The sequence below is a fragment of the Agelaius tricolor genome, unplaced genomic scaffold (assembly GCF_023055355.1).
Source record: "Agelaius tricolor isolate 1412-34295 unplaced genomic scaffold, bAgeTri1.0.p SCAF_2, whole genome shotgun sequence".
NCBI lineage: Eukaryota > Metazoa > Chordata > Aves > Passeriformes > Icteridae > Agelaius > Agelaius tricolor.
Genome location: NW_027269262.1, coordinates 68,712,996 through 68,728,943, shown reverse-complemented (window position 1 = coordinate 68,728,943; position 15,948 = coordinate 68,712,996). Strand labels below are relative to the sequence as shown.

The 15,948-nt window shown below is 40.8% G+C and overlaps 1 protein-coding gene across 1 annotated transcript; it reads left to right on the top strand.

The window, feature by feature from the left end:
* The first annotated feature begins 897 nt into the window (after positions 1-897).
* On the top strand, positions 898-14,280 carry TRHR (thyrotropin releasing hormone receptor). The gene is made up of 3 exons (XM_071421364.1): positions 898-2,201; positions 8,367-8,747; positions 9,484-14,280. Exons 1-3 carry the CDS (start codon positions 1,407-1,409, stop codon positions 9,487-9,489), a joined length of 1,182 nt encoding a protein of 393 aa, XP_071277465.1. The 5' UTR covers positions 898-1,406; the 3' UTR covers positions 9,490-14,280.
* Positions 14,281-15,948: the final 1,668 nt, after the last annotated feature.

Below are 15,948 nucleotides of genomic sequence, written 5' to 3'. Positions count from 1 at the left end.
AAATCCTAGTTTTGCAAACATGTGCCAGTGCTAAACACTACAGTCTGTTTTGAAATCCAAGATGCCTTTCCTCAGTTGTGCAACATTTTATTTTGTTGAACCTTTTGCTTCCTGAGCAAAGATCAAAACCAATTGCCCTAAATGCAGAAAAATAAGGGATTTTAAGACAAGTTTGCTCTTCCAACTTTTAACACAGTAGCATAAGGAGAAGTGGTGGGCTGAGAGACTGTGTTTGGGAGCTGACAAGGGCGCTTTCACAGAGCCTTACAGAAGGGTTTGCTATTGTTTTTCTCATTAGTGCATTTAGATAGCAAGTGAGACAGGAAAGTGCAGTCTCCAGGTGCAGCTGAGCTACTGAATTGGTAGGGTTTCATCTGCACTGCTCAAAACAGTTATTTCCACCAGTCTTTGATTTGTCTCTGGTTTTACACAACCTGACTGACCATGGAGGAGTTTATTCAATCAGAGGAGAATGTACATTGGGGGAAGAGTGGTAGATTAGTGACATTGTGTTGTGTGCATGCACACGAGTGCCTGTGTGACTGATCTCGTTAAGAAGCAATTTGTGTTGTGATCATTTTATTGTTGCTCTGCTGCGATTCAAAAGAGTTGAAAGGACTCAGGAGTGATGACAGCTGTAGTGGTAGAGGTTTTGAACAGAATTTTCTATTAAGTAAAAAAGACCCCTACATTTTTTCCTGCTATTTTCAAGAGCTGGGATGCATTTGCTTCTGTAAAGCCCTGAAGGGACTCCTTGCAAAGCAGGAGGCAAATGTAAATAGCCATTACTTTTCACAAGGGTATGGCAGCAGTCAGAATTTTAAAAATCAGTGCAATTTTGTTGCCAGCCAGCTCTCCTTTGTTTGCCAGCGCGGATCAATGCGATCGATGCTGTCATGATAGCTGCCTGAGAGCAGAGAGGGAGAGCGGCGTGGAGCAGAAAACCTTCACGAATCCTCTGGTTTCGCCTCCCGCTGCTGTCTCCACCCTCGGAGCGCGGCGGCTCCTCCTGGCCAGCGGCGCTGCCGGAGCGCGGGGCGGCTCAGCAGCTGGCAGAGCAGGGGCTGCGCTCCCCTGCCACTGCAGGCAGGAGACTCCCACCTCCACGGGCTGGCTGTGCGTGAATGCCTCAAAGCAGCTGTGAGGAAACAGCCTTTTAGCCTGTGCAAGTGAGCTGGGGCCTTAGAGGGACTAACCCATCCCATAGTTGACTTTACAAAGACTGAAAGTTCAGATGCTGTAGGGGGAGTGGAGGACGGTACAGGAATGGGACTGTGCCTACATAGAGAACGTGTTCTGGGGCTGCAGCTCACCCACACTCTGCTCCAGTGACCCTTTTGCAGGGGACCATGGAGAGCAGGTGCTGAGATCGAGTGCTTGGCAGAAGCAGCAGTGGGCTGGTGAAGATGGAGAATGGCACAGGAGACGAGCAGAACCAGACTGGGCTGCCACTATCGAGCCAGGAGATCATTACAGCCGAATACCAAGTGGTTACCATCCTCTTGGTCCTCCTCATCTGCGGGCTGGGCATCGTGGGCAACATCATGGTGGTTTTGGTGGTCCTCAGAACGAAGCACATGAGAACTCCCACTAACTGCTATCTGGTGAGCCTGGCCGTGGCAGATCTCATGGTGCTTGTGGCTGCAGGACTACCCAATATCACGGAGAGCCTGTACAGATCCTGGGTGTACGGCTACGTCGGGTGCCTCTGCATCACTTATCTCCAGTACCTGGGAATCAACGCTTCTTCTTTTTCCATCGCTGCCTTCACCATTGAGAGGTACATAGCCATCTGCCACCCAATCAAAGCTCAATTCCTCTGCACTTTTTCAAGAGCCAAAAAGATCATTGTTTTTGTTTGGGCTTTCACCTCCATATACTGTATGCTCTGGTTTTTCTTGCTAGACCTTAATACAGTAGCCTACAAAGAGACCACTGTTGTGTCCTGTGGCTACAAGGTCTCCAGGAGCTATTACTCTCCTATCTACATGATGGACTTTGGTATATTTTACGTTGTGCCAATGGTATTGGCGACTGTGCTCTATGGCCTGATTGCTAGAATACTGTTCCTGAACCCCATCCCTTCAGACCCAAAAGAAAACTCTAAGACCTGGAGGAATGATGTGGCTCACCAAAGCAAGCCTGTGAATTCCAAGATGACTAACAGGAGTTTCAATAGCACTATTGCTTCTCGAAGGCAGGTAGGAACAACTATTTGAAATGGCTTTCTGAAACCTAAACAACTTGTTTTAAAGCTCACTTGTCTGAAGCTGTGGAAAGAGGTAAATTACATTCTTCCATTCTTCCTTTTTTTTAAGTAGTCAAGTTTAAAATCAGTGATACATACACATATACATAAAAATACATTTTTTTCTTGCCTGTACATTATTACCTACTGCAAGGACCAAAAAAAAAAAAAAAAACCAAAACAAAACAGTACTTTATTTCCTATATCAGAAAGCAATTAGGAAGTGTCAGATAGGATGGAAACATTTTCAACTATAATTTCCTTACATTACAGATTATTAGTGATCTTGCCAAATATACAAAGTGACTCTTGACTTATTTTTGAGATTTGAAGGGAAGGAACTATCCTGGGAGTTTGGGACACTGAGGCTGAGTCCCAGCTAAAGCACTATGTCACTCAGCAAATGCAGTCAAGATGTAAATTTTCCTGTCTCTAACTCTCCTGTAAAAAGTCTGTTTAAGGAAGTCTGTATCTAAATTGCTTTGTAAATGCTAAATATCTTTGTTTCTCTGTCTTTCAGAAAATATTTTTTTGTACCGATGGCTCAAAACTGAGGCATAGGTTTGACTAGCTTCTTTTTATATTATTGAATATGTATGCTGCTGTGTGTAATAATACCAGTGGAATATAGTGAGCAGATTAATTGCTGGCTGTTTGCAGTAAACCACATGATGTGCAGCAGGCAGCTCAGCTGGTGCAGTGATAGGAAACACAGGGTGCATCTTTTGCAGATGGCTCTGGGGATATTCTTCTTATTCTTTATATTCTTCTTATTTTGCTTCAATTGCTACTGTTATGAGAGGGACCATGTTCTCCTATCACAGAGATGGCAAAAACCTCAAAAGTTAACTGAGCTGCCTTCTAGAGCACTGAGCCCTCAGAGAGCACTAGAGCTATGCTTGGAAACACACAACACAAATACGTGGGCTAGGTTAAATTTAATTATGACACCAATTATAGTTAATAGTCAGGAAGTGTTTAATGTTGTTTTTCTTTGTCCCTTAATTAGTAGAAGAAGATAACCTGCTCTTCAAGTTAATATCACTTTATACTTGATTACATGTGCCAGTATCACTTGAAAATCAAACAAATCTTTTACATTGAACACTGATGAATATGGACACTGTTATGAAACCAAAACGTGAAGATTATAATATGATATCTTTCATGTCTTGTAAAGACAGCAAGACTTTCTCTAAAAGCCCAAGCAACCTGATTACTTAAAGCAGCTTCATTATAAGTAAAGCTAGAATTTGCATATAGTACAACACAGGAAGCAAAGCAAGGATAGCATGGCACAATTAGTAATATTTTTTGTATAATAGCAACATGCAAAAGATAGGCAATGGTGTAAAAAACAAGAAAAACAAGAGTAAAGGTGAAAAAACAAGTACATATTAAAAAAAATCTAGAATCTCAACAGTTATTAAGACAAAAAAAAGAAAATTTCCTGCCATGCTGACAAGGACACATATATCTGACAATACAGTCTAGCCTGACAGTGAGTCTTGCTGAAATGTGAAACTCTGTGTCTTCCTGGACCTGTGTTGCACTACAGGGATTGAGGAGTGTACAATATCCAGCATGTGATCTGTAGAAAAGGTGTCTGAAAATGTGGTGTGAACTTCCTACTTCTGTAGCAGTTCTCATATTTATCCAAGAACAATTCTATGAAAATAAACATATGCATGTTTCTATAGGGGGATTGGCTCCAGCTGAGAATGGGAGAGAAAATGGGAAGTGCTCCTATTCTTCATGATCCAAGACAAGGACAGGCAAACAAACTATCAGTTATTGGGCAGTGCAGACTCAACTTGGGGAAAATTAATAGCGCTAATTGATTGCCCGTTGTTATAGCCACAAGTTACACTCAGTCCCTTCCCTGCAGCCACCAGCAGTGTGGGGCCAGAGAGTGCTGCAGTCAGGTTGCACAGGTTGGTCCCTTGTCATTCCTTCCTTCTCACCCTTTTCCTCTGTTTCAGTGTGGGTCCTGCAGCCCACAGATCACAGATTTTTTTTCTTTTCCGTTTATAGCATGAATACTGAATTGCATGTTTGCATGAAGGTTTCATACTTTCCCCAAAGGAATTCCTTCTTTCCTCAGATATCAAGGTGACTGAGAAAAATAAATGCAGCCTTACACAGCAAACATGTTGGTTTAAACTTGAGATGGAATCCAGCTCACTTAACAGTATGTGTATCTCACAAAGTTACTTGATTAGTCCAATCAAATCTAAGGTCATCGTGGCTATCATGGTCAGGAATAGCAGGTAGACCCTCTAGAGAAAGTCCTCTCTTGGGCAGTGTTGCAGTCATGACCTGCTCACCAGAGAAATCCCTCTGTTCTCTCACAGCACAACAAGCACAGATTCCAGCTTGCAGTGCCAGATAAGTTTGACACGGCTTACATGAAATCCTCAATCTTATCACTTTGTTTCACTTGTGGTGTTAGTATATCAAGACCTTAATCCTTCTATTTATTTAATTCTCCTTCTTATTGCACAACTTCTTTTTGATTAGGAAATCATGGACTGGGGTATGCAATCTCTGTGTGTTGCAATGAACACAACCAGGCACAAGAAGAAAGATGTTATTACATGCTTTAAAATACCAGAGTGACTATTGCTTTTACTATCAGTGTAAGAAAGATTAGTACTCAAAGGAGAAGGAAGCAATACTAAACTGTTTGTACCAGGATAATGAAAATGTTTAATAAAAACCCTTCCTTAGAATAAGAAGGTTTTGGAGCAGGGAGGAAAAAGAGGATACTAGTTCAGAATTAAAATATTGGGACTCTGTTTAGTAATATATATTTTAAATATTCTTTAGAGCATCCTCAGAAATAAAAAGATAGGGCTTGAAGAATGTTTATATACAAGCAGAACCATATTCAATCTCAAGTTCTTTTGTTATCATTCAAACTACACTTGAAATTTGGACTAAGCTGAAATTGCTCAAAGTCTTTTTACCATGTTTTCAATCTCCCTAACTAAGAATAATTTGTACCCTGAGCATAGGACAGTGCACATCCACAAGAAAAGAGCAATCAGTGTGTTTGCCTTCACCTGAGCAGTGAATTGAGGATGTAGCGCTGCTGCTTTCAGGGAGCTTTGGTATGCTCACAGGTAATAAAAAACATGTTCTTTTAAAATGTGTCCTCTTAGCACTCCACTGATATCAAAATAATTAGCCTCTTCCCAATATATGTTTTGTTTCATATGAAGTGATTTGAAAAAGGATATGGCATTTTGCTTAAACAAAGAGGACCAAACTTTCCTCTAAACAACTTATGTTCAGCAATAAAGACTTTTGGTGTGGATAAGAATGAAGCTTTGGCCTCAGTCAGGTATTTAGATAATGGGTTCACCTATAACACAAATTGAGGTGAATTTGTGTCAGAAGCCCTGAGTGGTGCCTCACCCTGCAGTGGGGTGACAATCCCCATGCTGGGACTAAGTAAGCCTTGCCAGAGCACCTCCTCAGAACTGCTGCCTTTTGCACATAGGTCATGGTCTGAGGTAGGTGGAACCACTCCAGAGCCAGACTAAGGAGGATTTACCAATGAGCAAATAACTACCTGAACTCAGGGCCTCATTGTGTGTCCCAGAGACAACCACAGCTGGTCAGATGGATCAGGAAACTGAATTTCTGACAGGCAATAGTGACCTTGTGAGAAGTTTGTTATTTTTGGTAGCTTTGCAAGGATATGTATTGCAGACAGTTAAAAATTATAGTGAATTCTCCTCATTGTCCTGCATGGACCGAACCACCAAGAGATGCCACCAAAGAGATGCCACCCATGGGCTCTGCCTCTTCTCTTGCACTGCATGTAGACTCTGTGAAGGCATATGAGTACATGAGTTGGTTCATTGACCTGAGCAGAATGAAAAACAGCTCTACAGAGTGCTTCATTTCCAGCAGTAGAAGCTTATGGTGTTAAAAAGAAAATGTGCATCCAAATGCCAATATACACAAAATCAGCTAATAATTTTCACACTACATACATACATACATACAAATTTTATATATATATATATGTATTTGTGGTGTATGGGATACAGTCACTTGAGCAGTAAAAGTCTTTTTTTACTGCTGTACAGTGTTAATTGTGTCACTCTGGATTACCCCCTCCTTGACAGTAAGAATAATTTACTTCTAGTCCAGACTCAAGCTGATAGCTGCAACACTGCAAATGATCCTCTGAGCAATTTTTTCCTGAAAGAAATGTAAATTGCCAATGACTGGTAGGTACCATAGTGGAGTGCCCTGCTGAACTTCTGGTAGCAAAGTACTCTGATGCACGTGTAGGCTGTTATGCCCTGAATGCCTGAGCTGATGGAATACATCTGTTGGTTTGGCTCTGTCCCATTGTTCACCCAGGCTCCACAAATGGTGGCTTTCTTCCTTTAAATGTGGATTATTTTCTACAGTGAATGATTGTTCTCCACTGAATGGATTTGCTCATTTTGGAGGCACAGGCTGGAGCTGAACTGGAGGGATGAGAGCCAGAATGGGCCAGTACTGGGTCAACTCTCTCCCTGCTACCATGTTCACAGGCATGGCCCTTTCAGAAGTGGAGATAAGGAGAGATCATCCTTTGAGTTACCTGGAACATTCATGTTTGTATTTTGCTCTATTACAACAACTGTGCTCAGAAAATTAGAAAACAAAAACAGTGTAGAAGTCATAATGAAATGTATCAGTCAAGTGACAAAAAAGGAGATAGATAGCATTTCTCAGTCTCATTTCTCAGTCTCACTTCTCATTATTTTTTACTCCCACTGAACACAGCTGTAGAGAAAACAAAAATAAGGGTGAGGGAAGAACTAAGATAAGATTGCAGCCTTTGAATATGCACATTCAAAGACCAATAAATAGATAAAGATACATCAATTTGTAGAGTATCTTTGATTTTCATCACATTCTTTATTAGAGTACCTATAACAAACCAAACAAATTGGCTTAAAAGTGTGTCTTTCTAGAAAGATAGGAGAAATTCATTACATTCATTAGGGACTGTGATGGCAGGTTTTTATATAATGAGCATATCTGGTCAGAAGACAATAGAATTATATACTCACAACTTCAACATAAAGCCCAATTCTAAAACTAGCATGTGTGAGTGATCTTAGTGGAGTTATTTCCTATGGAAACTCTTATAAAGGCACAATCAGAAGAAACAGTCCTAGCTCACCAAAATGTGTGCCAATACTTTCTATTTCACACAGTTAACCAAGTCATCTCCTGACTTCCATGAAGGTGTGCCAGCATATCCTCCCATATCACATTTCTGTGTGCTTTCTACTTTCTTTATTAATACCTTTCAAACTTTCTTTAATGTAGAGACTGTTGAATACTGTCTACATCAGAATTAAATTATTTACAAAAGAAAGACTACTTTTAAAGTGGATTATTTTTATTATTATTTTTATATTATTCACTTCCTTTCAGCTATTCTGGGTATTCCCAAAGGTTGTTTTCTTTTTTCTAAAGAAAATTACATAATAGAATAAAGTTCTTATAACAATCAAGTTTGATTGAAAATCCTTTTTTCCCTGGCTCTGTAAAACTTATTTGGCTTTTCAGAGTAAACATCAAATAATGAAGACCTAATTAAATATTGAGGATTTGAGGAAAATAAATTAATCTAATTGTTCTCTTTTTTTCCTTATTTTTGGCTTTGGGAAATTGTTTTAGGCTGACTGTTAAACCAGATAACCTAAAAAGGCTTCATGTTTAGTAACTCTACAGGCTATACTAGTCAAAGGTAGAGATATAATGTGTTTGGGAAAAAAATACTCTTTGTCCTTTTTTTCCCATTTAAATCAACACCCTCTTCCAGAATAAGAAGTGGAAATGTCCGAGGTCTACAACAGTTAGCTTACTGGGATATCATCTGGAAAGAGTAATTTAACAAAAACTAGGAAAAATTTGAAGCCAAGGTTTTTGTACTTCCGACTGTATAAAACCTTTCTGAATCAAATTTTCATCAGAAATTCCTACTGAAGGATCTGTCCAGAGGTTTGGTTTGGCCCTAGAGGTGTAAGAATGCACATGTTCATGCCAAGGGGAGTACTGACCTTCTGCCCCTCTTCTGTCTCTCTCTGTGTTCCCTCAGGTTACCAAAATGCTGGCCGTGGTTGTGATCCTATTTGCATTCCTATGGATGCCCTACCGCACCCTGGTTGTTGTCAACTCCTTTCTTTCCAGGCCCTTCCAGGAAAACTGGTTCCTGCTATTTTGCAGAATCTGTATTTATTTAAATAGTGCCATCAATCCTGTCATTTACAATCTCATGTCCCAGAAATTCAGAGCAGCCTTCAGGAAACTGTGCAACTACCAGCAGAAGCAGGAGAAGAAACCTGCCAGTTACAGCATGGCCCTAAATTATAATGTCATCAAGGATTCTGATCATTTCAGCACTGAGCTAGAAGATATTACCAATACCTACCTGTCCTCTGCCAAACTGTCCATTGGTGATACCTGTTTGTCATCCAAGGTAATAGTTAATACATTTCAGTGTCTGCTGTGGCTCCTCCAGAACCAGGGCACGCTGCTGGGCATGGGGCTGTGCTGGGGTAGCTTTCAGCCAGGGCAGCACTGGGAGAGGCTGGCAGTGACAGGTCATGCATCAGACAGGGCATGGCAGGGAGGGACACTGCCCAGCTCTGGAAAGTTATGTGTTCAAAGTGCCTTGTGCCAAGCATGGGGGGACTTGGAGGATCTGAAGCATACAGAAGGATGGAGAAAAGCAATCAGGTTAAGCCTTCTTTTCTGAGGAACAGTGGGCTCTAGCAGAGCATCAAAAAGTGGTTCTCAGGCGTGGTGCCTCAGGTCCACATCTGGCAGGAGTGTGATGAGCTGGTGATTCCTCTGGACATGCTCTGGCTGGCTGCAGGGAGGGCCATGGGGCATTTTCTTGTGCCTTCTCCCTTGACGCAATCTGGGGGTTAACCACACAGCTGGTGCTGAGGAGAGGCTTTCCCACACACCAGCACTTTCATTCTGTAGTGAGTAGCACATCTCTTTAACCCACTTCTCTTGATGATGCACATTACTGTTTTCATGGTGCTTTTTTTACACAATACTCCTTAAGTGCTGTTTGTGAACCCATGCATTTAGATCTTAAAAATATAGAGGATCTACAAAGAGGCTTAGTTTTCATTTGTTTTTGCAGATTATATGAGAGTGTAAAATATTCTTTCTCACTTTGCTTCTTCTCTCCTCTCTCTCAGGCCTGAAGCCCACCTTGTTCTGAGTGTGCAGCCATGTAAGAGGTTTGGATGCTCTGTTCCCACCCACTGTATGAATTGTAAGGACGTTTCTACTCACAGAATTGCAGAAGCTACCATAAATCTTTTCATACCTGCCTGTGCCCTACAGGAAAATGCAACATCTTGGGGAGTGAAAAGAGTATATTATTGAGGCTAACTGAATGAAGTACTTAATACAACCTAACTTTAGCCAGGTGAGTTGGCTCCAGGAGGATACCTAAATCCTTCTTCCCATTACCTGCCTGAAGAGTGGTCTGTGATCTCAGAAAGAGCAAGGCTTGCCAGGACATGTCCATGGACACAGAGTGGGGCAGGGGATGATGCTCCCTGTGAAGATGAGAGGTGAGGAGAGGAGCTGCTCTAATGTGTGCCTGCAGTGGGCAGTACCAGGAGACCTCCAACAGCAACCAAAATTGCTGCTGATAGCAGTAATTACCTGCCAGTGACTCCCTCATCCCACATCAGTGCAAATCTCATTGCAGCCATCACAGCACGCTTCAATAAACAGGTGTCTGATGGCAAAAAGCACAAAATCTTTCTTTTCTTTGGTTTATTTTTATCTTGAGCAGCGTGAAATAGGAAGACTATTCAATGAATTTGCAGCAGGAAACAAACAAAATAAAAAGTCAGTAAGAAGCATTTAAAATAGCTTATCTTTTTCAGCAATCAGGTTTATAGATGTACCACTTTAAATGTAAGTCTCAGCTATTACAGAATCCTGTTGGAAATTGGCAGATATTGAAGAGTATGTAACAGGCTTTCAACAGCTCCTTTTATCTTGGTTCAATACCAATTGTATCTAAGAGAACTAGAAGGGGTTTAGAGCTTTAATATTGATAATATCTAGGGAAGAGAGGAAAATTCAGAGAAAAATAACACTTTATAAATGTTTAAATGTTTAGTGTTTTTAAAGTTTATCTGTTACAATACTTCAGGACATAAACTGTTGTCAGAGGAAAAGTCATGCTGGCTTTTTACTTGCCAGCATAGCCCCTTCCCTGCTCTTCCCACACAGGCCCATGATAAGGAGCCTGGGGCCAGTCTCCCTAATGTAGCTACAGACAAAATATCAGGTCTTGCTTTGGCTTTGCTCTAGACCAGCTCTTGTTCTTGCTAGAAGTTCATTTTCTCACTTCTGTGCTGCAGAAGCCCAGGAAAATACCTGTGTGTTCCTGTGTGTCATGAACATTTTGCACATTACATTTGTACATGATATTCAAAAACGTGTAAAAAACCTGATTTCCAGAATCACAGAATAGTCTGATTTGGAAAAGACCCAGAAGGATGATCGAGTCCAGCTCCCTGCCCTGCACAGCCCCATCCCCAAGTCACAAACCTGCCCAGTGTGGGTGAAAGAGGCAGTCTCTACAGCATTGTAAGGCTTTCCTATCCAGTATTGTTTTGCCTACACAGCCACTTCCCTAATTCAAGCTACTTTCACTAATATTCAGCTATATTTGCAAACTAAAAATACCCTGACAGGCCTCAGATTTAAGTGTTAAAACCATGAACCTATGTCTGCTGCATCCAAAGGACTCTGTTGGGCATTCTCTACATGGCAAGGAGGAAGCAAACATTGCTCAGAGAGGTTGTGGAGTCTCCCTGACTGTACATATTCAAGAACCATCCTGTGCCATGTGCCCTGGGATGACCCTGCTTGAGCAGGGAGGCTGGACCAGATGACCCACTGTGGTCCCTTCCAACCTTACTCACTCTGTGATTCTGTGATTTTGCAGTCTGTATCCTGCTCTGTCTGCATCCTTGCTTTATCCTGTTTCACCTTTGCAGAGCTCCACAGGCACTTTCCAGCTTGGCAGAGTGATGGCAGGGCAAGGAAGGGACCAACAGCAAGGAGGTTTTAACCAGCAGAGTAGGTGTGACAAAATTCCAGAAGCTGGCAGAGCTTTGTCTGGAGCAGAGCCAGAGCAGGACTCATGCAGGCCATGTTGCCATCTTTCCCAAATCCTCTGCACTTCCCAGCTTGGCAGGTTGTCTCTCTGAGCAGCACAGGCCACCAGGCAGGCACATGCAGTGGTGTCTATTTCTGTGCAGATGTCTGAACCCCCACAGGACTGGAAGGGCAATGTCCAGGATTCTTTTAAAAGAAGGAAGAACTAAAATGACAGAGTAAGTCATGTGTCAGCCAAGTAAGCAAAGCTGGCTAGGGCTCAAGAGTCAGAGAGAAGGATACCAATGTAATCTTAAATTAGCACCTAGCAATTAATCTCATAAATACAATTCTGTAGCTGTGACACACACTTTGGGCAAGCCTTTCCTTTGTAGAGCCTGATGTGAAAATACAGAGTTCTATAGCATCTTACTGCTTACACTTGCTTAAAGCTACAGGTTGCCATGATAAGGGAAAGCCAAGGAGAGATACCATGACCTGTTTAACATTTCCTCCAAAGCACCTGTCACAGAGACATTAAATTATCTATGAACCTTACACAGGAATTTATGGCTGTTTAGGCAAGAGACATTCAAAGTAAAGGCAAGTTCCTGTGTCTGACTTTGCAAACTCTTGTGATGAAGCCAGGACTGCTCTCAGCTGCTGGGAGCTGATTCCCAGTCTGAGCGGGGGGCAGAGGCCACTGGTGGAGCTGGTGCCTGGAAATCCCTCTGCCCTTCACATGCTGTTTTCAGCCAGGCATCTATTCAGTGCTTTCAGAGGAGGCCCTGCTTTCCAGAATTTCTCAAGAGATACTAGAACTAGTTGCTTTTCTAACTTAAAAAGCGAGATGTGCAGGTCTAGCAGCAGGCAGAGGGCATTCCATGGAAACCTGGCTGTCTGATGAGGAGCACAACTGGCTGGGTAAAACCTGAGCTCAGTGTTTGTATAATAACAGTAAAACTTACACTTTTATCTCAAGGCTTTCAGGGCACAGACTGAATTACAGCTCTTATAGACCAACAGTACCAGAAGTGAATTCTCTCCTTTATTTGCCTTTTTGCTCAAAAAGCAACTGTCTGCTTTCTCAGTCTCTGCTCCAACAGATGCTGAAGTGAGGTATTTAAGCCCATATTCTTTGTGATGCTTCATGAAGGGCTGCTAAAATCCATGTAGGTGACTTTGTATCCACCATCACTGGGAATAACAAAAATGAAATTATTTCTTTCTGATATTTATTTGTGCCAACAGAAATTATTATGATTGCAAAATTGTGTGTAAAACCACAATATTTATAATTGCATATTTAAGCTAAGGTGTGATTTTAACGGATAATGTGATGTGACTGTATCTTTATAGATGTTAGTTGTGAAATCCATTCTAATTTTATACTGATGTACAGCTCACACTACAAAACTTTGTCAGATATCATGCTGATGTGACTGTTTCTGTGTTTGCCCTTCTGTTTAGAACAGCCATCAACCTTTTTTCTTGTACATAGATGTTTTAAATTATATATGTGAGAATGTATTTATTTACATGGTTTTAAATTTATTGATAATTATATAAATTTTTTTTTTGCTAGAAGTGAAAGTGGCTGGATGTCAACCACTGACTGCAGTAATATAACTATCTTTGTATATTTATTTTGTGGATAGCAAAGTCCTTTGCAACATTTAGTCTGGAAGAATTGTCTGATTGGTAGCAATATTGAAATCCATGCCTATATCCTTATTTAACATCTTTCCTGTAAGGGATTGCATTCTTATTGGACTTTTAGTTAGAAGCTTATTCAGAATGTAACAGAAGAGGTGCTGCTTTCACATCTGGCTTGGGGACCTATGCTGCATCCTTTCTGAAATGCTGAGATTTCAGAACCTTCAGTGAAGGTAAATTGTGCAGCTGAGAAAGGTCAGGTGTATTTGTAACCCACTTTAGTTCAAATTATCACATGAGCTCCCTGAGTTCAGAGCAAAGGATATATCAAAGAAGCTCCTATGTGCTGTGAAAGGGTTTATGATGCTTCTGTGGAAAAGGATGGCACAAGTCAGATGATAAAGATCTCACTAGCATCACTTCTAAAACAATTACCTGGAAAAATGAACTGAAGGAGCTGCTGCAGTACCTCTCCAGCTACACAGTGAAGGCTTGGATCAGTAACTTTGGAAGTTGACAATTTTGTTTGTTTTTTAAAAAGTTATTCTACAATAAATAAATAAATTAATAAATCTCTCACACACCCCCCAGATCTGAGCACTGTCACCATGGAAAAAAAACACTATTTCAAGAATATGAAAAGATAAATTGTTCTTTCAACAGTGAATTCATATCTCTGCTATGTGTGTTTCTTTTGTTGCAAAAGTTGTTTTTTTGCTACAAATTGCAGTGAAATTTGAAAATGATCTTTCCATATTTTATATCGTCTTCAGACAGAATTGTTTCTTTGTTCTTTTGTGCTTTTTGTTAAGAGTTTGTTTTCTCATGATTCTTTCATTACTACAGGGATACAGAGATACAGAGAATGCAAGTGAATTGACTCAGTCAAAGTGATTTGGACTCCTGAATTCATTAATTTGGGAGCTGAATCTTGGAAATTTGAATTCTAACAAACTATGTAAGAGCAACTGGTTTGGAGGGAATTTTTTCTTCGCCTATCCAGAGTAATTCTGGTTTCATTCTGTCATTTCACCTGGTTTATTTATTTGTTTATTATAAATAGTGTGAAATTGTTCAGAGAAATGTACTACTGATAAATGTAGAACAATTTTTGTTCCAAAGAAGCATTTTGTAATTCTTGGATGCATGCTGCTGTGGGGATTAATTTGTAATGAATTTTTGTTGCTACTTTAATAAAATGTTGAGCAAGATAATTATACTGCAATTTTAATTTTTCAACAACTACTTGAATACAACCTTTTGTCTTGCTGTCCTTGGCAATGGACAGACAATGTAACAACATCCTTTTTCATCTCTAGGGGAATGAGATCCTGAAAAATGCAGTCTTTTTTTCCTGAAGGAAGAGCAGTGTGCCAGTAGTCTGGCAGTAGTTACAGCACTTAAATGGGAAGGGATTCATAGAATCCTTGTCCCTGTTACAAGGATTATTTATGTATTTTACATTGGATAGCATTAAACAAAATGAATAAACAAATAAAAAAGGAGAAAACCCCCCCACATCTTGGGAGCAGGGGCAGAGCCCAGAAGCCACTTTGTTCTTTGGTCACCAAAATCAGCACAGCTTGTTCCTGTGCTCCATGGGTACTGCTTGGCTTTTCTGGTGATGTCAGCCAGTTGTGCTTGAACCCAGCCTCAAGAGGATGAGTGGAATTACTTGATCTGCTAGTTTTTCTCAAGGTAATGCACAGAAAACTCAGTCTCCTGAGGATCAGGGTATACAGAAAGGCTAAACTCCATAGAGCTGGACTAAAGCCCAATTCAGGCCTCTCATTTCTTAGGTAAATGCTCTACCATTAGTCCTAAAGACAGAGGGCTCCCTATCCAGTCAGATCTTGCTGACTTTTGTGAATCCCAGGTAGAAGATTTCTCAGTGTTTTCATTTGTACTCCCCTCACACTGTCTACATGGGGCTGGATAACCCCCTGCACTGGTGGGGGCTGCCTTCAGAGCAGCTCTGGGGACATGAGGCACTGTGGATCCTGTGAACAGAGTGACCTCGAGGCCCCAAAAGCCACCTGCAGCAAAGACAATCATTTATATCCCATACCTTGGATATATATAAATATGGGATAATGAAAATAAGATGATAGTAATAGACTTTCACCCAAAATCTTAACTGAGCTCATAGCCTCTAATGAAATAAAGCACAGGAAACAGGTAATGTCTAAAATAAGTGTTGCCCATCCAACAAGTACGATTTTTGAGATGAGCTCTATCTGTGATGGGCATACCTTGGGCTTATATTAATTTCAGAATGTAATTATGCAACTCTACTGCCAGCTCCACAGCAGAAAGAGGCCCTGTAACAATGGATCAAATCCCTGTTGATCACAAACAGGTTTTTCTTTCAAGTTCTACACAATAACTGTATGAAAGAAAACAAGCAATAACACGATGCAGTTCCCAGTGTCTGGGGAAAGTACGGCCAGCAAATTGGGATAACACATTTGTCTCATATGCCACTGATTTATATCTGAAGGGTATCTTGAAAGACAGGCTATATTATGTTCAGGCAGACATTGTCATTCAAGAGAACATTGAGCAGAAATTACAAAGGGTTAATAAGTTATTTAGCATGTAGAACACACATTTAGGAAGGAAATAGGAAATGGCAGCTCTGAAGAGAGAAAGCATCTTCAAAAATTGACTCTTTATCATGTTAACATGACATTTTAAAATGTTATATTATATCCTACTCTGTTTATGCAGAACAATTAGAAGAGTGAACAAGGCTGTGAGAGGATACAGTGGATGTGTGGGAGAGGCAGATGGCCATGTCTACTGCAGTGAGAACAGGTTAGTCTAATTTTTTAGAGATCATGTCTAGTAACAAGTTACACATCAAAGAAGCTTCACAAGCT

Bases quoted from the DNA above. Each gene is read 5' to 3' on its own strand.
- TRHR (XM_071421364.1), top strand. From the start codon at position 1,407: ATGGAGAATGGCACAGGAGACGAGCAGAACCAGACTGGGCTGCCACTA. The intron at 2,202-8,366 runs GTAGGAACAACT...GTGTTCCCTCAG, and splicing joins CTATTGCTTCTCGAAGGCAG to GTTACCAAAATGCTGGCCGT.